Raw genomic sequence first — 22,795 nt, 5'->3', positions numbered from 1 at the left:
TAAAAAGCATGAAGATAGTATTTTGTGTATTGGAAAAAAGATGGTCTACAGCTGACGCTAGCTCTAAGAAAAAAAGAGCGTCAGCTGGTCAAAGAGATAGCTCTAAGGCTTCCTGATCACAACGTCAATATGAATGCTATTAGTAGCAACAGGTTCATTTCTTTTCCAACCGTACTTTCTCAAAACTCTCTCGTTCTCTTCTCCATTCTCTAACACTCTGGCAGCACTAAAGCGTCCCATACACGTTGCTTCCCACCACGTAAGCAGAGCTTCGTCAGTTGGAAAAAAGCACGGCCTTACTTCATCCACAGCATAAACGATTTCGAACCGGTTTCTTTGAGAAGTTTCGTCCAGTCGGCTAACGGCCGCAACGACCAACCAACAGCCACGAGGAAATTTTCATATGAGTTTTCATACTGGCTTGCAGACAAATCGTGAATGTAACCCGGAAGATCCCTTTCTATTGTTGTGAAACCAAATCGTCCTCCCGGTTTAAGCATATCGTAGATATTTCTGAATGTCACTGCGTGTTCCTGCGCGGGAATCCAGTGCATAACGTAATTGGAAAAGATGACGTCATAGGGTGCATACTGGGCCGCTTCTTTCGTCGAACCGTGTACGATTTTCACGTTATCCTTGTCTTGGAGACGAGTTTGAGCGATGCTTATGCGATCTTCGTTCGGATCTACTCCCACGAGAAAACCGGTAGGCCCGATTCGCTCTGCCATCTCTATCGTCGTGTTTCCCGTGCCGCAGCCGAAATCCAGAGCGCGATTGCCGCTCTGCGGATGCAAAGCTTCATCGAGAAACTTCGGCCCGACCGAGTTCTGCATGTACTGCGCGAAGCGATCGTAGTTCGAGGCCGACATTGCTAACGTGCGCCTTCTCCTACTACTTTGTCTCATTTTCTCGTCAATGATCGGTTTAGAACATCGAAAGGACGCTAGAATGCCGATCCACTCTCTATCATTCACCAGGCGGTCTTCAAACACGACTCGTCGGCGCCGGAACGCTCTTGAACGATTCGACGACATAATCTCTATCACAATCATTTTCTACACGTTGATCAAGCGATGCATCTCGCTTCATCCTTCAATTCTCTCTGTCTAGTAAGCTGTATTCGATTGAGATTATTGCACTTGAGGTCCACGCTCTTCAATATTATACGCTTGAAGAGCTTTAATTGGTCCACGCTCTTCAATATAATACGCTTGAAGAGCTATGATCCACGCTCTTCAATATTATACGCTTGAAGAGCTTTTGTCCACGCTCTTCAATATTATACGCTTGAAAAGATAATGCTTACGCTTTTTATTTCCTTCATCCGAGACAGCGTCATTACTATCATCATTATTTGAGTACACATTTTTTTGAAGCACACACACTTAGACTATGAAAAAATGAATTTGTCCTTGAGCAGTATATAACCAGACTGCTTTCCAACGTTCAGAACCGTTAATGATTCCTTTGTGTTGGGATCAATGTACTTGCCCCCAAGAGGAAAATTAGTGTCGGTCGTGTTGCTAGGATTGACGACAACTATTCCTCCGGTAAACGACCTCACAAACGATATATGCCCTTTTAGTTTTGTCTGATATTCCGTAACGTTTTTGGCGTGCTCCAACGGTTGTCCAATAGGCCAAAAGTACCTACGATTGACGTGGGCGTACCTCACTGATCCGTTCGTATAAAAGGCGGGTATACCGAGTCGAGTCTTGCCACTTGAGTTTGAAACGGCAAGTAGATAACTCGCATAGGCATACGCTTCGTATTTATCTCTAGCAGGGCCGCCTATTATTTCTAGCCCAACCGACTGACAACCAGCTGATCCGATCATAGGAAAACCGGACAAGTTCTTTTGGGCAGCATCCATTATGACTTGGACGTTGTAAAGCCACTTGTCAAATGGCTGGTAATAGAGGTCAATTTTTCCTTGGCAGCCTCCATTTTCCGCTGACTCGTATCCGGCAAAGTTTTCCATGCAATATCCGTCTAGGGGTCGAAAGTTTGCAGATTGTACCACCAACTTTTTGCAGTCGCCTTTGTCACTGTACCAGCATCCGTGCATGTTGTTCGCTAAAATAGCGGGGTATTTGCCCAGGATTTTCTGCGTCGCAGTGAAGACGGTTGTGAGTCTATGCTGCTGCGCCAAGACGAAGTCGTCTTTGGTATAGGTTTGGCCTTTTGCGAAGTTCCAGTAGGTTTTGACATTAGCACCGCCCATGTCCACAGCGTTGTTCTCCCCTGCAGAAAACAAATCGAACCAAGAGCCATTGTACCCTGCGTTGACGGCGGACAACGTATGATTCACGAGGATGTCCACAGCCAATTGTCCAGATGGATCGATCATGTAAGAAAGTTTTCCGCTTTTTCCTGGTGAGCCTAATTTAAGAAGCTTGAGTCAGAGGCGTATTGCCTTATTTTCACTTACGATTTGAATTATAGACAGGACCGAAGACCGTTGCTCCACTTCTGTGCTCAATTCTTTTAGTGTTTTCGAACCCACGTACTACTTTAATAAGATAACTGCCATTTTTTTCCTTTGAATCGACGTCGATGATTTTCATTAGTTCGCTGTCAATTCTCACGAAGATGACGTAATTGGTCGAATTCACACTTTCGTTCAACGACGTGGTACTCGAGATCAAAACAGGTACCTTCGAAGCCGGCTGATAAAGGAATGATGTGGAGTCCTTGTCGAGACTCTGGACTAATTGACCTGCTGAGTAATAGGAAGCGTTGAAACGGCCTGATTGTTCTAGCAGGTCCGCCTCGACTACTTCGGAATTGATGTACGATACTGCCTGAATTCTTTGACTCATCTTCTGAAGTTGGTCAGAATTGAATTTCCCATGAATGTAGGTGAAATTCGAAGCAATGATTTCGATATCAGCATCCGTGGTCTCTGATGGCTTTGACGAGATAGCGTAGAGAGGATATCTTGGTCCTCCGTATGCCACAACTAGGGCAGATAGAAAGCAAAAACAAACGAACATCTTTGAGTACGATCTGAGGCTCCTCCCTCTGGTTGATATTACAATCTATTTATAGCGCTATTAGCTTAGTTAGAAGCCTTTGAATCTCTTCTGCTCACATTTAATTTACTGAGAACCGTTTTTGGGCTGGAACGGCTCATTGCTTACCCACAATTCCTAGGTTACGTGTCGGTGTGAAACAATCGAAACGTGACGTCATCTGCTTCACGGCACCGTAAAAGACTTCAACAGTGTTCCCCAAGGGTCTCCTTTCTCGATTCAATACGCTATCATGCTTCCAGTAGCGCTCTCAGAAGCAAAAGATCAGTTTGGCAAAGGCCCTTCAGTTCAATTCGAGTCGCCGCTCTGGGACAAGGCGATTTCGTTTGTTTCTTTCCTTATCCTAACCTTATTTGGCATAGCAGTTGGCGAAGATTTAGCATCTCGCGGAGGAGACGTCAGTTGTCTTATTCCGAATGAGCTCACAAAAGGCCAAACGAAGTTTGTCAACAGTTTCTGCTCTGGTGAAGTGACACTTCTAAGAGCGTTGGTTCTCTTCTTCCTCGGCGAATTCTTATTCCTCTCTATACCTCATCTTGTGTGGCTCAGAGTAGCAGGGCCTCATTTGGAAACGTTTCTGCGAATGACATCCCAACTGACTCGCCTAAAGAGCAACCGCACCAAGCTTTACGATTTGCAATCAAGAAGCTTTGTCGACCATCTTATTTCTAGGTACACTAAATCAACGCTGCTTCGAAAGAGCTCCCTCATCAAGCTTTGGGTTCAATTGGGTTTTGCCCTAGCCTTCTTTGTTGCGACTCTAGTTGCATACTTGCCATGGGTCTCTGACTCTCATCTTCATGGAAGTTATTTTGATTGTAATCTCGATCGTGAAGTTTATGCTCGGTCTTGGTTTGAGCAATTCGAGTTGTTTTGCCAGGACCCAAACACAACTGCCTCTGCAAATCGTTTTACCGGAAATCGTTGTCAAAACGAGACTCTCATATCAGTGCCATGTGTCGTATCCTTGAGTTCCTTGTTTTTGCCTCTATGGATCATAAGTTTGGCGTGTCTAGTAATTGCCTCCGTTGCTGCTCTCGTTGGGATTTACTGGTTAACTCGCAAATCGTATCCTGATGTCCTTGGTTACAAAGGAAAAGCTGCATTTTCTTACAGCGTTAGTCTTGATTTAGCATTGTACAAACCATGCGAGAAGTGGAAGAAATCTCTAATAATTGAAAACGATTTTCATTTCTTATTGGTACTTCTTTCCTATTTAGACAGGGGTCTATGCGACACTGTTGCTGACATTGTAACTGAAATGGAATTGCGAGAGAAATTTTTGAAAGGAGACGAAGAGCAAAAGAGAAAAGCAGAGACCTTGGAGAAACTGGAGAAGACTAATCAGGTGTCTAAAAATAAGGTAGTTGGGGATAACTGATGCATTACGCTCAACAGTTCTAGCATCTGTTCCTAGTTGTTTCCGTACGTTTTGAGTAGCTGGGTCTCAGACGGCGAAGGGCAAAATGAATTTAACACAGGTGTTGCTATTTATTGTGGCTCGAAAGGACTACTTCATCCTGTTGGACTCAAATTCAGAAAAGTGCAATGTGTTTATAAATCTTTCTGATCAATCGATTCTAGTTACTTAATCAGATGTTGGTGGCAGTCGACGTCAAATGTCAAATTTCTAGTTTTCTCAATGACATTTCATCGTCGGGTATATAAAGAGATGCAATTGGAATTGTTTTACTAGAACATCGTAATAGGTAATGAGGGACGTTCCAGCCGAGAGTATGACTTTGACGCTGAAGGATGGAGAGTAGAGTTTTCGAAACCATTTTCTCAACGTCAAGCAGTAGCAAACGGAGTGAGGGAAGCTTGCTTTTTTACAAATGAGGAACAAACAGATTTGGAAATTAAAGTTAGATGGTCCTAGAATCTTCTATTGTTAAGTGGCAAATTCTTGTTTTGTAGGTGATTCGTATACCAAGCTTTCTTTCGAATAACAAAAGAACTGACGTTTCTACACAGGTATCCAACTTTTTACAACATTTATCTGTTATCTCAGCAGTCGTTGTGTAGATTGCAACTTCTGTTATTGAAATATTAGGAAACGACAACAAAGTTGACTATGTCATCGTAATGCTGTTAGATAAAGAGGGCTCTTGTCCGGTTGAAATGAGTATAATTTAATGTTTTTGTTTCTGGTGCCCTAACGGTATTTTTAGTTCGACAAGCCGTACGTGTTTTGTTCTCCCAACTCAAAGAGGGAGAAAAGTTTTCCAATTCTTATCGCATTGAGATATGCTCTCAATCCCAAAAAAACCTGGTATGTAAGAGCATTGTATAACCAACATCTTCGTTGCATATCTAATTACAGGAAGCTATTACCGAGGAAACAAGGAGTTCGCATTCTGAGACCGACATCCTGGCACTGTCACAGGAAGAAAAAGAAGTGGAAGTGGAAGTAATACTGCAAGAAGAAAATGAAAATGTGGAAGGAGAAAAAGAAATCGATTTTCATGAAGTTTGTTCGTTGAAACTCTTCCGGGCTTGTTTTGAATTTCAAAAACCAAAAAAATCCTAGAATCTGTGCTTATGGTGTTTGGAGCTTTCTGTATGTTGTAGTGTTTTCTGAATGTCGATATTTGTGGCCACTGTATTGTAAAATTGCTCTACCTAACCCACCGTAAGATAGCGGAAATGCTTCTATTTATTGTTTTTCATATAGGATTAGGATTGAGGAGTCAATAACGAGGTACTACGAATATCTACGATCACGTTTACTACCTGATGGGTAAAGAAGACGTACATCCCGCCCGTGAGCAAAGGCCATTGAGGAGACAGTATTATGTCATAGGCATCTACGACTAGAACTGCTTAGTTCCCAATCCCTAAAGTCTATGAATGTGGCAGGAGTCCGCGCATTTGTAATGTAGTGAACTCAGACAATTAAAGACTGGGCATGCGCGTCTACTCGGCTGCTTTCTCACGTGGATTTTTTTCTACAGCGCTTCTGCGGTACCGTTTCACAGCGTAACTGAACGCTATGCTTCGCCTGAGCTTCATTGTAGCATTCGCTGTTGCGTATCTCAGCGCAATGCTAAGCGCAGCGTGCATTCGATCGTCGAACGTCCGCGAGAACGCTCCCAACGCATTCGTGGCGAATCTCTCGTCGTTTTTCAGTCAAAGCAGAAACTTCGTCAACTGTTCGCTCCACGACGCAGGCGAGAAAACGGAAAACATCGCGACTTTGTTCAAGCTCCAAAATGGCGTCGTTCTCGCGCGACTGGGCCTCGATTACGAAGCTTCTTCGAGCATCGACGTCGTTATTCGTTGTATGAGGGTGCCGCAGGGCATCATTCAAAGCGTCTGTCTCGTTCGAGTGTCGATCATCGACGAGAACGACAATTCGCCTGTTTTTGCAGTATCCGATCCAGTCAACGCCTTTCTCGACGAAAATTCGCCGCTTGGAACGCACGTCGCATCGGTCGTCGCATTCGACGAGGATACGAAGGGAAACGTCGACTTTCGTTTGATGACGTCACCGGAAGTGTTTGCTATTCGCTCTTCGATGATTGGACGTTTTGCTTTAGGTGATGTTTATCTCGTTGGATCGCTCGATCGCGAGACACGAATCGAATATCGACTGCTCGTTGAGGCGTACGACGGCGTTTTTTCGACGCGTGTCCAAGTGATTGTGGGCGTTGATGACGTGAATGACAACGCACCTGGTTTTGATCGAGACAACTATACTTTCTCTATATCTGAAGCGGCTGAACTGAGAGCGTTTGTTGGCCAAGTGTTTGCTCATGATACGGATATAGGTCCCAATGGAGAAGTGCACTATTCTCTCAACGGCTCGTCGTTTTTTTCTGTTGACTTTTCTACAGGCGTTCTTTTGGTCAGAGGGAGTATTAGGAAACGTGGAAGTCAAACTCATCGTTTTCAAGTGAAGGCTTCGGATCGCGGCCTTGTCAGGCGCAGTGTACTAGTCAATGTTACCGTTCATATTAGTGAAAGTAACTGGCATTCTCCGTTGCTCTCCGTCAGGTTCAAGCGAGCGGCGGGGACAAAGAGCGAGGGTCTTGTTTCAGAGGATGCTTATCTTGGATTTGTTGTCGCTTACCTAACAGTTACCGATGATCAAGACGTCGATGTTAGAATAGAACAAGGCAATGATCAAGGGACGTTTTATATTAGACGGAAATCAGCGTCTAAGGCGGCACAATGGCAATCGTCGTTCTATGATGTTGAAACGGCGACGATGCTGGATAGGGAATCTGTTCCGCAGTACCGCCTGCTTATAAGAGTAACAGATCGTGGGAATCCTCCGCTTGAGACTACTGAGACTGTTGTATTTACTGTCTCAGATGTGAATGATCATCGTCCTCATTTTAGCAATCTTCCCTATCATGCATCTGTCAGTGAAACGGTTTTGATTGGAACAACAGTCCTTAGAGTTATGGCAGCTGATGGTGATAGTGGACTCAATGCTTTGCTCAATTACAGCATAACTGACGGCAATTCTCAAAAGACTTTTGAGATTCATCACGATACTGGTGTATTGGTTTTGGCTCGCTCGTTGGATGCAAGTGTATGGCAGAAGTACAACTTAACGGTGACAGTGTCTGATTGTCAATTTGAAAACTCGACCAACTTTCTGATTGACGTTAAGGATGAGAACAACAATCCACCTGTCTTCTCACAAAGCGTTTACAGAATGGTAATTGGAGAGAATCAGCCGGCTGGGTTTCACGTTGGAAATGTGCTTGCTTACGACAACGACGTCGGTGTAAACAGTTTGATGTCCTATCGTCTGTTTTTCAATCGTCCAAATATGACCGATCCTTTTCGTATTGACAGTGCAACGGGACAAATTTTCAGCACTTCTGTGCTTGACTACGAGAAGACCAGAGAAGACCAGAGTCTTCTCTTTTGGTGTGTTTGCTACCAATGTACGCTCTTCATGTCACTTTCTCAGCTCAGCCAGAGTTTAGGTTAATGTCTCCAACGAAAACGACAATGTTCCATTCTTTACTCGACGTTTCACTCCGTCATTTTCAAGTGTATCTTCTTTGGGTTCAATAGTGACACGTTTGACGGCCGAAGATGCAGACGGGGATTATCTCTCGTACGCGCTTGTCAGAAACGACGGCGACGGCGTTCTTCCATTTATAGTCAGCAGCGACGGTGACGTTGGTGTCAACGCTTTGCTTCAAGCAAAAGTCTATAGGATATCGGTAAATGTAACAGATGGACGTCACTCCGCTTCATCTGATGTTGTCATCACAGTCTATGATGCATCTTTGCATGTTCCAACATTTAAAAATGCTTCATATGCGTTTTCTGTGAATGAAGCGGCGCCCTCTGGCAGTGAAGTTTGTCAATTGTCGGCTTCAAGTCAGGAATCTTTACAGCTCTCGTATGAAATCGTTGATGGAAATGTAAACAGCGCCTTCTCCGTAGATCAAGGAGGAATTATTACGTTGAACGATGTCGTTGACTATGAATTGAAGAAAATATATCATCTGATTGTGACAGCCTCAGATACTTTTGGAGCGGTTCAAAGAACTCGACATGTGGACGTGACTATCTCCATTTTGAATGCCAATGATCACTCCCCTCTGATCTCTCGTCTTACGCCAAGTCGGGTCTTCTTGTCTCAGCGTGCGTCTGTTGGAAGTGCTGTTATAACTGTCATTGCTACAGATGAAGACGCAGACCTTTTGACTTATTCACTAGTGACAACGAGGCCTGTTCCTTTCTGCATATGCAATCGTCGCAGCGGACTGCTTTCTTTGACGCAGAGTCTACTCACTGCAAATTTTCCTTCCTATGACATTCAAGTTAACGTTAGCGACGGGCTTCATTCAACAGTGTTCTTATTTTCTGTCCAAGTGAATGATGTGAATCAAAACGCTCCGGTTTTCCGTAGGCTTTTTCCCACTGTAGCTGAGGATGCTGTTGTTGGTCTTTCTTTGACGACAATAACTGCCATTGATGCAGATTTTGGATGCACTGCGTTGGTGCGCTACAAATTCGTGGAAGCAAGCCCCAATTTCCTACCTTTTCAGATCGACTCTGTTACCGGGACTGTGACTCTCGTAGCACCACTTGATTATGAAGAGCAAAGCGACTATAATGTCACAGTCATTGCTGGAGATTCGGGTTTCCCTCAGAAGACTACGACGGCCGTTTGGTTTGTCAGCGTTGGCAACGTCAACGAGTTGGCGCCTGTCTTTTCCTCATCTTCGTACGACCTAAAAGTTTTGGAGAGCGCCCACGTTGGAACGGTTATCGGAACTGTGAGTGCGGTTGATCCGGATGGGTGTTCTGCTCTGACGTACGCATTGGCTAACGACGTACGAGGAGTCGTTGCTATTGGTGTGTCCAGCGGAGTAGTGCGCTTGAACGCGACTGTTGATCGAGAGCGAATTTCCCAGATTCGGTTCAATGTCCAGGCATGGGACTGCGGCAGCCCTCGTCGAACTTCAACTGCAATCGTTTGTCTGACTGTGCTTGACGTAAATGACGAAGCTCCAACGTTTGCCACCAGTCGCTACTACGTCAACGTAAGAAAGGATTTTCCTGTGGGAGGTAGACTGATGACACTACGACCTGAGGATTTGGACGAAGGAACAGAATTTAGATTTTATCGTCTGCAAGGAGACGGCTCGACGTGGAAAGTGGGACTTGAAACGGGAGATTTGACTTCTATTCGGCCTCTTGAGAGTTCTTCGTATGTGTTGCGCATTGAAACCACCGACGGTGCCCCGCCTTATCACTCGGCCACTGTGACAATTGTTGTCAATGTCACTCAATACAATCATTATCGCCCTCGTTTTAGGCGATCTCTAGCGGTTCTCAACGTGACAGAAAGCGTCTGTTGTGGAACGTTTATGTCATCTCTTCCTGCTGTAGACAACGACGCTGAGAGTGTCTTGAACTATTACTTGAGCAGAGGCAGTGGAATGGGTTTGTTTTCTGTTAGTTCAACTACTGGCGACTTGCAAGCGTTCGCAAAAATGGATCGCGAGCTAAAGATGTGGTACAATTTGACTCTAACGGTGCAAGACAATAGCGTCGATTCACTGGTTTCGGAGATGAATATCATTGTCGTTGTATTGGATGAGAATGACAACCCTCCAGCTGCGAGATCGGATTACGTCAGTGGAATCGTTTTGCGGTGCACGGAAGGAGACGAGATAGTTGCCGTTGTTTCGGCTTCCGATGTGGACGAAGGCGGTGCAGGACAGGTAGTATACGAACTCAATGATTCTTACTTCGACATTGACAGCATCCACGGGATCGTCACGTCTAAACGCGACACCTTTTACGGAGCCCCCTTCTACGATCTTCTTGTTTCTGTGAAAGACCGAGGAGAGCCTTCACTTCCGTCGTCTGTTCTAATTCGAGTACAGACTGTCGATTGCCTTGTCGCTCAACCAGGTTTTCGACCGCAATTTCTCGGTCTTCCCTACGTGACGAAAGTTGTGGAAAACCGGCCTTACAAGCATTTATTCCAGCCACTGGTTGCATCTACCAGAAGCGAAGGTGGCTACAGGTCTCTTCATTTTCAACTGACTTCAGACACTGATTCGATTCGGTTTACTATCAACTGTACAACTGGCGTTTTATCGTGCAAAACTTTGGATTACGAGAAGCAACAAAATCATAAAGTAGGCTTTGTTGCCTCTATTGGAAACGCAACGTCGACTGCCTACTTGGAAATCCAAGTGATTGACATCTATGAGGAAAGACCGCAGTTCTCTCAATCATCTTACGCTGTTACTATTCGAAAAGATCTAAACGATCATAAAGCCTTTGTGCAAATTCGTGCTCGTGGCTACATGCCTGTTATTTACAACCTAGTTTGGATCGATCCGAAAGCTAGAGCCTTTTACATTGACTCATTAACTGGCAATGTGTCGAAATGCGGACAACTCGACTATGAGGCTAATCGCCAGTATGTCTTATACGTTCAGGCGGAGTACCGTAGAGCTCAACGTCGTTACCTATTCAGCGTGACTACGTTAACTGTGACACTCGTCGACGTTGACGACAATTTGCCCATGTTTGACGAAAGTCCATATTATGTCACTCTTCGCAGTCGCTCTGTAATGCTTGTCAACAACACTATCGCAACCGTTTACGCTGTGCACGCCGATTCCGGGACAAATGCTGCGGTTGAATACCGAATGTTACCATACTTTCACTCCTGGTGGCTACGTGGTCCGATAAATGATCAAAGCCTGCAGTCGTCTCTCTACTTTTCAATTAACAGTATTACTGGAGAACTGTCTTTAGCCAGAGCGTTTCCGGCCTCCTTTGCTGTTCTCGACGTTGTTGCGGAGAATCCGTTCAATCGCTCTCGAAAAGTCGTTGGCAGCCTTTATCTTGCCGTCGCGACAAACGGGACCAAAATACCTTCGTTTGGTCCGCTTAAAGTAATCTCTATTGATGTTGCTGAAGACAAGCCCCTACCCTTTGTAATTCAACCGTGGAGACAAGCACGTTCAGTCATCCCAACACCGTTACATTATTCTATACATGGAAGGGATTTCAACAGGAGTTTCGTCGTCAATCGTACAACTGGACACGTGGCTTTGGTTAAAAGTGTCAGTGTCGGACGGTATCTGCTTCTCGTCAGAGTCCTAACAGATGTGTTTCCTTCTCTTTCCGACGAAATCACGTATTCCATCAATATTTTTTCTGTCAATCGACATCCTCCTGCATTTTCGCAGAGTTTACCTCTGAGAGTTTCTATGGACGAATACAGCCCAATGGGAAGTTTTGTTGCTTGGGTTAAAGCTTACGATTCCGATGTAGAAAGAGATGGGAAAGTCTTTTACTCAATACGAGACAACGATAAGGGTATTTTCGCCATCGATTCAATGTCTGGGCGGATCACCATCGAGAAGCCGATTAATTACGATCTTTCAGACGTTCACTTGTTCACTGTCGTTGCTACGGATTGGGGCTCGCATCCACGTCGGTCTCTTTTGCCCGTTCAAGTGCGTGTCGTCAATCGCTACGATCCCCCACCTCTCTTCCTTTCATCTCGTTATCACGCGATCTTGAGGGAGGACGTTGATATTGGAACCTTTGTCGTTAACGTGACGGCTATTAGTCAGCTTTCTTCGCCGTCAGACGTTGTCTACTCGACGTCCAGTCATTTGTTTCGAGTCGATCATCTTACAGGTTTTGTGTCGGTGTCCTCCCAATTGGATAGAGAATCTCTCGTTGGTAACGGGACTCTTTTAATTGATTTGTTTGCCTCGTCAAGCGGCAGTTGGTCTATGGCCACTACGTCTGTTTGTGTGACTTTGATCGACGTCAACGATAACGTCCCAGTGTTTGAGCAAAGCCTCTATTTGGTCGACGTAATCGAATCTGCTTCACCTGGATCAATAGTCCTTTCAGTTCATGCCAACGATCCTGATGAAAAATTGAATGGAGCTGTGAAATATAGTCTGAAATTGGAAAATTATCCGTGTCCTTCCTTTTTTGGAGTACTGTCCAACGGTTCAGTTGTTTTGCTTTCTCGTCTCGACAGGGAAATGCGGTCGCATTATCCGATCGTTATCAAGGCTGAAGACGGCGGCTCTCCATCGAGAGCTAATTACGTCCAAGTTCGCATTCGCGTCACAGATGCGAACGATCATCCTCCCGTTTTTGCCTCGTCTTTTTATAAAGTGAATATAAGAGAAAGTGTCGCTGTTGGAACGCCTATATTTGCTGTCCAAGCTTCGGATGAAGATGAGCCAGGAAGTAATGGTAATATAACTTATGAAATTTCCAATTTCGACCAAGTTGGGAGAGTTTTTTCAATCGGTCAGTCGAGTGGTGTCATCCGCTTGATTTCGCCGTTGCGCTTTGAAAATGTCACTTTCTACTCTTTGGTCATCAAGGCGAGCGACAATGGATCGACTGTTATGACGGCATCAAGCACGCTGCACGTTCGGGTGATGGATGATGCAATAGATGGTCATCCTCCGCGTTTTACGCAGGATGTATATCGTGTTACGATGGTTGAAACGAATGTTGTTGGAAGGGCAGTGGTTTCCCCTCGCGTCGTCAGTCCGTATCGAATCACTTTTCACGGACATTCCATGAATTTTTCGATTAATTCCGCTAGTGGACTTGTTGCCACGACAACAACGCTTGACTACGAGCAGGAGAAAAATCTCGTCTTTCGTTTTTACGCAGTGGATGCCTTTCATAGACGTACGACAGCTCGTCTTATCGTATCTCTACTAGACGTCAATGACAATGATCCAGAATTTCGAGACGAAGTCACAGTTTGGAGAGTTCCTTCAGAAGCTTCTATCGGAGTGAAATTGTGGTCTGTTGTCGCTCGCGATCGTGATTCCGGTTTGAATGGCGAGGTGCGATACTTTATCACCGATGACTACGATGCCTCCATGTTTTCTATCGATTCAATAACGGGACAACTTACACTTCAAGCTTCTGTGCTCAATTTTCGTGACGCTCGCGTTCTTGAAATTGCAGTTCAAGCACGGGATCTTGGCTCTCCTTCTTTCACCGCTCTTTATCCAGCTGTCGTTTACATTAAAGTTATTCGATCCGTTCGTCCCCGCTTTCTTCGTAGCGTTTACCACGCTAGCGTTGTTGCACCTGGCGATGTTGAAGTGGTACGAGTGACTGCGTGGGGAGTGTATCCCTTGAGTTATTCCATACACTCGGGAGACGACGGAAGGCACTTTCGAATAAATAGCACCAGTGGACATGTTGTAGTCGCTCGGTCGTCCGGCTTAGGGGATTCAGTTTATCGCCTTCAGGTTCAAGTCAATGACGGCTTTCACGTGGAGTATACGCTCGTTTTTGTCAGAGTTTCATCATTGTTTCGCTTTGTTCGTTCGTTGGAGAGCGGCATCGCGATTCGAGAAGATACGCCCATAGGATCAAGTCCTGTTGGAACCATATTCGAGTCAGCCTTTGTTAACGTGTTGTTTCAAGTAAAACCTCGTTTTACCGACTTCAACGTTACTGATGAAGGAAATCTTGTGCTTGCTGCGCCTCTTGACCGAGAATTTCGAGATTCGTACATTCTGACAGTTGAAGCTGCTTACCCTAACTTTACTCATCCCATTCGTCGTGCTGCGACGACCTTTCAAGTAAACGTTACAGACGTCAATGACAATTATCCTCAGTTTTTGGAACGACTACCAATGACTGGATATCTTCGTAAAAACTTACGTCAAGGATCGATAGTATACACTGTACTGGCCATCGACGCTGAGGACGGTGAATCATGGAATGTGATCCAGGATGGGAAGGACATTTTACAAGTCGGTGGCGGCTCCTACTCTTTTCTCAATCTTCCGCTGTCGTATCCTTTTGTGATTGAAAACTCGGGAAATATCGTTTTAACACGTGCCTCCGACTCGAATATGTTGGACGCCTACAACTTGACTATTCAAGTCAGTGATTCCGGAGGTCTAAAGACGACAGCTTTCTTGACTTTATTCATAGTGGATGACGTTGTTAAAAAGCCTTTCTTTGAGCACTCAAACTACAAGTTTGCTGTATCAGAATCGTCGCCTGTGGGAACTCCAGTTGGTCGCGTTCGAGGCTTTGCTTTTAACGGCGATCAAGTATCAGATCTGGATTATTTTTTTGTCGATGGCAACCTTGGTGGAGCGTTTCATGTGGATTCTTTCTTTGGATTAATTACGGTCGATGCTCCTCTTGATTACGAAAGATTGAGGGAGTACGTTCTCGCAGTTCGCCTTTACGACAGTGCTTGCTCCTCTTGCGACGTTGACTTCGTCGACGTTGATGTGACCATTGTTGTGCAAGACGCTAATGATAACGCTCCCACTCTTACTTCGAGCGCGACTAATAGTCTACGGGTTACTGTAGATGAGAGGACCAAGCCCGGTAGACTGACCAGCATAGCGGCCTACGATGCTGACAAAGGAGCGAACGGACAACTCGTCTTTATGAAAGTCACCGAGATGTACGACGACAAGTTTTCTTCACATCCGACCAAAGGATTCCTTTTGTTGAAAAAGCGCCTAGATTACGAGGAAACAAGTATGTATGCGTTTGACGTCGTCATACGCGATCTCGGCAGGCCAACGCAATACATTGTTGTCAAAGTCTTTGTGGATGTGGCAAATGCTAATGACGTCGTTCCTCGTTTTGTTGACGACCGCTATCGATTTCTCGTTAGTGACTCGGCTCCGAAAGGGACCCTTGTTGGTCAAGTGTGGGCGATTGACAAGGACCATCTATCACCGCTTGTGTTTTCCGTAGAACGTGGAAACGATCAGAACGTCTTTGCATTGGATCGTCTTACTGGTGTATTGACTTTGAATCGTGCAAGTCAAAGTGGCCATTACCTTTTGGACGTTCAAGTTTTCGACGGAGATTTTCACGACGACGCAACTGTCGATGTATATGTCGGCAACGTTAATGCTCACAATCCTTCGTTTGCTTCGCCGTGTCCGCGCAGGGGCTCCGTACCAGAAGGATCTGCCCTCGGTACGTTTGTGACACGAGTTACCGCAGTCGATCCCGATTACTTCCACCACGGTGTAGTCAACTACGTAATGGAGAGGGAAGGTGGAAAATTTGCCGTTGATAATCAAACTGGAGATGTGTACACGAACGTTTCGGGGTCGGATTTGTTGATTCCGCCCAACCGATTGCCCCAAGAAGTCATTCGCGCTTACGACGGTGGAGGTCGGAGCGCCTTTTGTTCCCTCGAAGTCACTCTTACAGACATCAATAACCACGCTCCTCGTTTCAGTCTTCCTTCCTATCAAGCGACAGTTAAAGATTCTATCGACTTTAGTGATGTTGTTTTGCGCGTCAGTGCTGTCGACGAAGATGAGGGATCGAACGCGGAGATTCGTTACGAAGTTCTGCCCAAAAATTCGGCGTTTTTTGTGGACCCCTATAGCGGAAAGGTGCAACTGTCGTTGTAGTAGTTGCAGTAGTTTCAGTCATTGCAGTAGTTGCAGTAGATGCAGTAGTTGTAGTAGTTGCAGTAGTTGTAGTAGTTGCAGTAGTTGCAGTAGTTGCAGTAGTTGGAGTAGTTGCAGTAGTTGTAGTAGTTGCAGTAGTTGCAGTAGTTGCAGTAGATGCTGTAGTTGTAGTAGTTGCAGTAGTTGTAGTAGTTGCAGTAGTTGAAGTAGTTGCAGTAGTTGTAGTAGTTGCAGTAGTTGTAGTAGTTGCAGTAGTTGCAGTAGTTGCAGTAGCTGCTGTAGTTGTAGTAGTTGCAGTAGTTGAAGTAGTTGCAGTAGTTGTAGTAGTTGCAGTAGTTGTAGTAGTTGCAGTAGTTGCAGTAGTTGCAGTAGCTGCTGTAGTTGTAGTAGTTGCAGTAGTAGTTGCAGTAGTTGAAGTAGTTGCAGTAGTTGTAGTAGTTGCAGTAGTTGTAGTAGTTGCAGTAGTTGCAGTAGTTGCAGTAGCTGCTGTAGTTGTAGTAGTTGCAGTAGTTGTAGTAGTTGCAGTAGTTGAAGTAGTTGCAGTAGTTGTAGTAGTTGCAGTAGTTGCAGTAGCTGCTGTAGTTGTAGTAGTTGCAGTAGTTGCAGTCGTTTCAGTAGTTGCAGTAGTTGTAGTAGTTGCAGTCATTGCAGTAGTAGCAGTAGTTGCAGTAGTTGCAGTAGTTGTAGTAGTTGCAGTAGTTGCAGTAGTTTCAGTCGTTGCAGTCATTGCAGTTGTTGCAGTCGTTGCAGTCGTTGCAGTAGTTGCAGTAGTTGTAGTAGTTGCAGTCGTTGCAGTCATTGCAGTAGTTGCAGTAGTTGCAGTAGTTTCAGTCGTTGCAGTAGTTGCAGTTGCATTAATTGCAGTAGTTGCAGTAATTGCAGTATTTGCAGTAATTGCAATAGTTGTAGTAGTTGTAGTAGTTGTAGTAGTTGCAGTAGTTTCAGTCGTTGCAGTCATTGGAGCAGTTGCAGTAGTTGCAGTAGTTTCAGTCGTTGCAGTCATTGCAGTAGTTGCAGTAGTTGTAGTAGTTGCAGTCATTGCAGTAGTAGCAGTAGTTGCAGTAGATGCAGTAGTTGTAGTAGTTTCAGTCGTTGCAGTCATTGCAGTCATTGCAGTTGTGGCAGTCGTTGCAGTCGTTGCAGTAGTTGCAGTAGTTTCAGTCGTTGCAGTCATTGCAGTTGTTGCAGTCGTTGCAGTCGTTGCAGTAGTTGCAGTAGTTGTAGTAGTTGCAGTCGTTGCAGTCATTGCAGTAGTTGCAGTAGTTGCAGTAGTTTCAGTCGTTGCAGTAGTTGCAGTTGCATTAATTGCAGTAGTTGCAGTAATTGCAGTATTTGCAGTAATTGCAATAGTTGTAGTAGTTGTAGTAGTTGTAGTAGTTGCAGTAGTTTCAGTCGTTGCAGTCATTGGAGCAGTTGCAGTAGTTGCAGTAGTTTCAGTCGTTGCAGTCATTGCAGTAGTTGCAGTAGTTGTAGTAGTTGCAGTCATTGCAGTAGTAGCAGTAGTTGCAGTAGATGCAGTAGTTGTAGTAGTTTCAGTCGTTGCAGTCATTGCAGTCATTGCAGTTGTGGCAGTCGTTGCAGTCGTTGCAGTAGTTGCAGTAGTTGCAGTCGTTGCAGTCATTGCAGTAGTTGCAGTAGTTGTAGTAGTTGCAGTCGTTGCAGTCGTTGCAGTCATTGCAGTAGTTGCAGTAGTTGTAGTAGTTGCAGTAGTTGTAGTAGTTGCAGTAGTTGTAGTAGTTGCAGTAGTTTCAGTCATTGCAGTAGTTGCAGTAGATGCAGTAGTTGTAGTAGTTGCAGTAGTTGCAGTAGTTGCAGTAGTTGAAGTAGTGGCAGTAGTTGTAGTAGTTGCAGTAGTTTCAGTCGTTGCAGTCATTGCAGTCATTGCAGTAGTTGCAGTAGTTGCAGTAGTTGCAGTCATTGCAGTAGCTTCAGTAGTTGCAGTAGATGCAGTAGTTGTAGTAGTTGCATTCATTGCAGTAGTTACAGTAGTTGCAGTAGTTCTAGTAGTTCTAGTAGTTCTAGTAGTTGCAGTAGTTGAAGTAGTTGCAGTAGTTGTAGTAGTTGCAGTAGTTTCAGTCGTTGCAGTCATTGCAGTAGTTGCAGTAGTTGTAGTAGTTGCAGTCGTTGCAGTCGTTGCAGTCATTGCAGTAGTTGCAGTAGTTGTAGTAGTTGCAGTAGTTGTAGTAGTTGCAGTAGTTGTAGTAGTTGCAGTAGTTTCAGTCATTGCAGTAGTTGCAGTAGATGCAGTAGTTGTAGTAGTTGCAGTAGTTGCAGTAGTTGCAGTAGTTGAAGTAGTGGCAGTAGTTGTAGTAGTTGCAGTAGTTTCAGTCGTTGCAGTCATTGCAGTCATTGCAGTAGTTGCAGTAGTTGCAGTAGTTGCAGTCATTGCAGTAGTTGCAGTAGTTGCAGTAGATGCAGTAGTTGTAGTAGTTGCAGTCATTGCAGTAGTTACAGTAGTTGCAGTAGTTCTAGTAGTTCTAGTAGTTCTAGTAGTTGCAGTTGTGGCAGTCGTTGCAGTCGTTGCAGTAGTTGCAGTAGTTGCAGTCGTTGCAGTCATTGCAGTAGTTGCAGTAGTTGTAGTAGTTGCAGTCGTTGCAGTCGTTGCAGTCATTGCAGTAGTTGCAGTAGTTGTAGTAGTTGCAGTAGTTGTAGTAGTTGCAGTAGTTGTAGTAGTTGCAGTAGTTTCAGTCATTGCAGTAGTTGCAGTAGATGCAGTAGTTCTAGTAGTTCTAGTAGTTCTAGTAGTTGCAGTAGTTGAAGTAGTTGCAGTAGTTGTAGTAGTTGCAGTAGTTTCAGTCGTTGCAGTCATTGCAGTAGTTGCAGTCGTTGCAGTAGTTGTAGCAGTTGCAGTAGTTGTAGTAGTTGTAGTAGTTGCAGTAGTTGTAGTAGTTGGAGTATTTGCAGTAGTTTCAGTCGTTGCAGTCATTGCAGTAGTTGCAGTAGTTGCAGTAGTTGGAGTAGTTGCAGTAGATGTAGTAGTTGCAGTAGTTTCAGTAGTTGCAGTAGATGCAGTAGTTGTAGTAGTTGCAGTAGTTGTAGTAGTTGCAGTAGATGCAGTAGTTGTAGTAGTTGCAGTAGTTGCAGTAGTTGCAGTAGATGCAGTAGTTGTAGTAGTTGTAGTAGTTGTAGTAGTTGCAGTAGTTGGAGTAGTTGCAGTAGTTGTAGTAGTTGCAGTAGTTTCAGTCATTGCGGTAGTTGCAGTAGATGCAGTAGTTGTAGTAGTTGCAGTAGTTGAAGTAGTTGCAGTAGTTGGAGTAGTTGCAGTAGTTGTAGTAGTTGCAGTAGTTTCAGTCGTTGCAGTCATTGCAGTAGTTGCAGTAGTTGCAGTAGTTGTAGTAGTTGCAGTCATTGCAGTAGTTGCAGTAGTTGCAGTAGTTGGAGTAGTTGCAGTAGATGTAGTAGTTGCAGTAGTTTCAGTCATTGCAGTAGTTGCAGTAGATGCAGTAGTTGTAGTAGTTGCAGTAGTTGCAGTAGTTGAAGTAGTTGGAGTAGTTGCAGTAGTTGTAGTAGTTGCAGTAGTTTCAGTCGTTGCAGTCATTGCAGTAGTTGCAGTAGTTGCAGTAGTTGTAGTAGTTGCAGTCATTGCAGTTGTTGTAGTAGTTTCAGTCGTTGCAGTCATTGCAGTCATTGCAGTTGTGGCAGTCGTTGCAGTCGTTGCAGTAGTTGCAGTAGTTGCAGTCGTTGCAGTCATTGCAGTAGTTGCAGTAGTTGCAGTAGTTGCAGTCATTGCAGTAGTTGCAGTAGTTGCAGTAGATGCAGTAGTTGTAGTAGTTGCAGTCATTGCAGTAGTTACAGTAGTTGCAGTAGTTCTAGTAGTTCTAGTAGTTCTAGTAGTTGCAGTAGTTGAAGTAGTTGCAGTAGTTGTAGTAGTTGCAGTAGTTTCAGTCGTTGCAGTCGTTGCAGTAGTTGTAGTAGTTGCAGTAGTTGTAGTTGTTGTAGTAGTTGCAGTAGTTGTAGTAGTTGGAGTATTTGCAGTAGTTTGAGTCGTTGCAGTCATTGCAGTAGTTGCAGTAGTTGCAGTAGTTGGAGTAGTTGCAGTAGATGTAGTAGTTGCAGTAGTTTCAGTCATTGCAGTAGTTGCAGTAGATGCAGTAGTTGTAGTAGTTGTAGTAGTTGCAGTAGTTGAAGTAGTTGGAGTAGTTGCAGTAGTTGTAGTAGTTGGAGTAGTTTCAGTCGTTGCAGTCATTGCAGTAGTTGCAGTAGTTGCAGTAGTTGTAGTAGTTGCAGTCATTGCAGTAGTTGTAGTAGTTGGAGTAGTTTCAGTCGTTGCAGTCATTGCAGTAGTTGCAGTAGTTGCAGTAGTTGTAGTAGTTGCAGTCATTGCAGTAGTTGCAGTAGTTGCAGTAGTTGTAGTAGTTGTAGTAGTTGTAGTAGTTGCAGTAGTTGTAGTAGTTGCAGTAGTTGTAGTAGTTGTAGTAGTTGCAGTAGTTGTAGTAGTTGCAGTAGTTTCAGTCGTTGCAGTCATTGCAGTAGTTGCAGTAGTTGCAGTAGTTGTAGTAGTTGCAGTCATTGCAGTAGTTGCAGTAGTTGCAGTAGTTTCTGTCGTTGCAGTAGTTGCAGTTGCAGTCATTGCAGTAGTGTCAGTAGTTGCAGTAGTTGTAGTAGTTGTAGTAGTTGTAGTAGTTGCAGTAGTTGTAGTAGTTGCAGTAGTTGCAGTAGTTTCAGTCGTTGCAGTAGTTGCAGTTGCAGTCATTGCAGTAGTTGCAGTAGTTGTAGTAGTTGCAGTAGTTGTAGTAGTTGCAGTAGTTGCAGTAGTTGCAGTAGCTGCTGTAGTTGTAGTAGTTGCAGTAGTAGTTGCAGTAGTTGAAGTAGTTGCAGTAGTTGTAGTAGTTGCAGTAGTTGTAGTAGTTGCAGTAGTTGAAGTAGTTGCAGTAGTTGTAGTAGTTGCAGTAGTTGCAGTAGCTGCTGTAGTTGTAGTAGTTGCAGTAGTTGCCTTTTGCCTTCTCCCTTTGCCTTTTGCCTTCTCCCTTTGCCTTTTGCCTTCTCCCTTTGCGTTTTGCCTTCTCCCTTTGCCTTTTGCCTTCTCCCTTTGCCTTTTGCCTTTTCCCTTTGCCTTTTGCCTTCTCCCTTTGCCTTTTGCCTTCTCCCTTTGCCTTTTGCCTTGTCCCTTTGCCTTTTGCCTTGTCCCTTTGCCTTTTGCCTTGTCCCTTTGCCTTTTGCCTTGTCCCTTTGCCTTTTGCCTTGTCCCTTTGCCTTTTGCCTTCTCCCTTTGCCTTTTGCCTTCTCCCTTTGCCTTTTGCCTTCTCCCTTTGCCTTTTGCCTTTTCCCTTTGCCTTTTGCCTTCTCCCTTTGCCTTTTGCCTTCTCCCTTTGCCTTTTGCCTTCTCCCTTTGCCTTTTGCCTTCTCCCTTTGCCTTTTGCCTTCTCCCTTTGCCTTTTGCCTTCTCCCTTTGCCTTTTGCCTTCTCCCTTTGCCTTTTGCCTTCTCCCTTTGCCTTTTGACTTTTCCTTTTGCCTTTTGCCTTCTCCCTTTGCCTTTTGCCTTTTCCCTTTGCCTTTTGCCTTCTCCCTTTGCCTTTTGCCTTCTCCCTTTGCCTTTTGCCTTCTCCCTTTGCCTTTTGCCTTCTCCCTTTGCCTTTTGCCTTCTCCCTTTGCCTTTTGCCTTCTCCCTTTGCCTTTTGCCTTCTCCCTTTGCCTTTTGCCTTCTCCCTTTGCCTTTTGACTTTTCCTTTTGCCTTTTGCCTTCTCCCTTTGCCTTTTGCCTTCTCCCTTTGCCTTTTGCCTTCTCCCTTTGCCTTTTGCCTTCTCCCTTTGCCTTTTGACTTTTCCTTTTGCCTTTTGCCTTCTCCCTTTGCCTTTTGCCTTCTCCCTTTGCCTTTTGCCTTCTCCTGTGCCTTTTGCCTTCTCCCTTTTTGTAAACAGGGTGTTCCTGGAGGATGTCACATAAGTGCCGTGCAATTGTTTATGAGTTGTGTGGCTTTGTTAATGTGTATAGGGGCAATGTTAGGGCAGAGTCAATACTGATAGGTATATAATGGTTCCTAATTGTGTTACATATTTCTAATTAGTTTTCTTAGGGGCATAGGGATGGGAGGAACAATGACAAGGAGGGAGATGGGGCGCGAGTGAGAAGAGGAACAAGCAGGCAGGGAGGAGAAGGAATATCAAGGGATCGATGGTATGTGATGTAGGTAGAGTTTTAGTTATTGAGGGGTCTCTAATTCGTTTTATAGATGTGTAAGAGCGTAAGGAAGAATGATACGAGCAACGGATGCGAGTGGGAAGAGGAGGATTGGAAGGGAAGGCAATCAGAAGGGAGGATGACTATGGAGGGGGCAAAGGTATGTGATGTAGGTAGAGTTGTCTTGGGGACAATTGTCCTGGGACATTTGGTCCTTGGACAATTTGTCCAGGGACAATTTGTCCTGGGACAATTTGTTCAGAAAGTCTAAGCCCTCAACTTTATATTCAGGGCCTTAGAATTAGAGTTTAGGCCCTCAACTTTATCTTCAGGGCCTTAGAATCAGAGTTTATGCCCTCAACTTTATCCTCAGGCTCTTAGAATCAAAGTTTAGGCCATAAACTTTATCTTTAGGGCCTTAGAATCAGAGTTTAGGCCCTCAACTTCATCTTCAGGTCCTTAGAATCAAAATTTAGGCCCTCAACTTGATCTTCAGGTCCCTAGAATCAAAATTTAGGCCCTCAACTTTATCTTCAGGTGCTTAGAATCAAAGTTTAGTCTCTCAACTTTATCTTCAGGGCCTTAGATTCGGAGTTTAGGCCCTCAACTTTATCTTCAGAGCCTTAGAATCAATGTTTAGTCTCCCAACTTTATCTTCCGGTCCTTAGAATCAGAGTTTTGGCCCTGAACTTTAACTTCAGACCCTTAGAATCAAAGTTTGGGCCTTCAAATTTCTTTT

General features: G+C 44.6%; 3 protein-coding genes and 2 long non-coding RNA genes across 6 annotated transcripts; 4 read left to right on the top strand and 1 right to left on the bottom strand.

Moving 5' to 3' along the window:
• Positions 1-531: 531 nt before the first annotated feature.
• On the top strand, positions 532-1,183 carry LOC136199096 (uncharacterized). 2 transcript variants are annotated; one of them, XR_010672965.1, is made up of 3 exons: positions 548-705; positions 757-876; positions 929-1,183. It is a non-coding gene; the product is annotated as an uncharacterized lncRNA (long non-coding RNA). The 2 variants fall into 2 exon arrangements; XR_010672964.1 differs by having other exon boundaries at positions 532-876.
• A 124-nt stretch (positions 1,184-1,307) lies between these two features.
• On the bottom strand, positions 1,308-3,010 carry LOC136199094 (uncharacterized). The gene is made up of 2 exons (XM_065989214.1): positions 2,432-3,010; positions 1,308-2,382 (listed from the first exon to the last, which is right to left on the bottom strand). The coding sequence occupies exons 1-2, from the start codon at positions 2,994-2,996 to the stop codon at positions 1,391-1,393; spliced, it is 1,557 nt and encodes a 518-aa protein (XP_065845286.1). The 5' UTR covers positions 2,997-3,010; the 3' UTR covers positions 1,308-1,390.
• Positions 3,011-3,216: 206 nt separating this feature from the next.
• On the top strand, positions 3,217-5,640 carry LOC136199319 (uncharacterized). The gene is made up of 8 exons (XM_065989502.1): positions 3,217-4,398; positions 4,453-4,578; positions 4,632-4,695; positions 4,745-4,899; positions 4,953-5,009; positions 5,061-5,160; positions 5,207-5,307; positions 5,359-5,640. Exons 1-8 carry the CDS (start codon positions 3,268-3,270, stop codon positions 5,563-5,565), a joined length of 1,941 nt encoding a protein of 646 aa, XP_065845574.1. The 5' UTR covers positions 3,217-3,267; the 3' UTR covers positions 5,566-5,640.
• A 438-nt stretch (positions 5,641-6,078) lies between these two features.
• LOC136199233 (protocadherin Fat 4-like) lies at positions 6,079-15,937 on the top strand. The gene is made up of 2 exons (XM_065989405.1): positions 6,079-7,936; positions 8,070-15,937. The coding sequence occupies exons 1-2, from the start codon at positions 6,079-6,081 to the stop codon at positions 15,935-15,937; spliced, it is 9,726 nt and encodes a 3,241-aa protein (XP_065845477.1).
• A 5,152-nt stretch (positions 15,938-21,089) lies between these two features.
• On the top strand, positions 21,090-22,194 carry LOC136198923 (uncharacterized). The gene is made up of 3 exons (XR_010672933.1): positions 21,090-21,902; positions 21,953-22,053; positions 22,109-22,194. It is a non-coding gene; the product is annotated as an uncharacterized lncRNA (long non-coding RNA).
• The last annotated feature ends 601 nt before the right edge of the window (positions 22,195-22,795 follow it).

This window comes from Oscarella lobularis, chromosome 20 (assembly GCF_947507565.1).
Source record: "Oscarella lobularis chromosome 20, ooOscLobu1.1, whole genome shotgun sequence".
Lineage (NCBI taxonomy): Eukaryota > Metazoa > Porifera > Homoscleromorpha > Homosclerophorida > Oscarellidae > Oscarella > Oscarella lobularis.
Note: the sequence above shows the minus strand (reverse complement) of the source record. Positions and strands in the feature narration are given on the sequence as shown.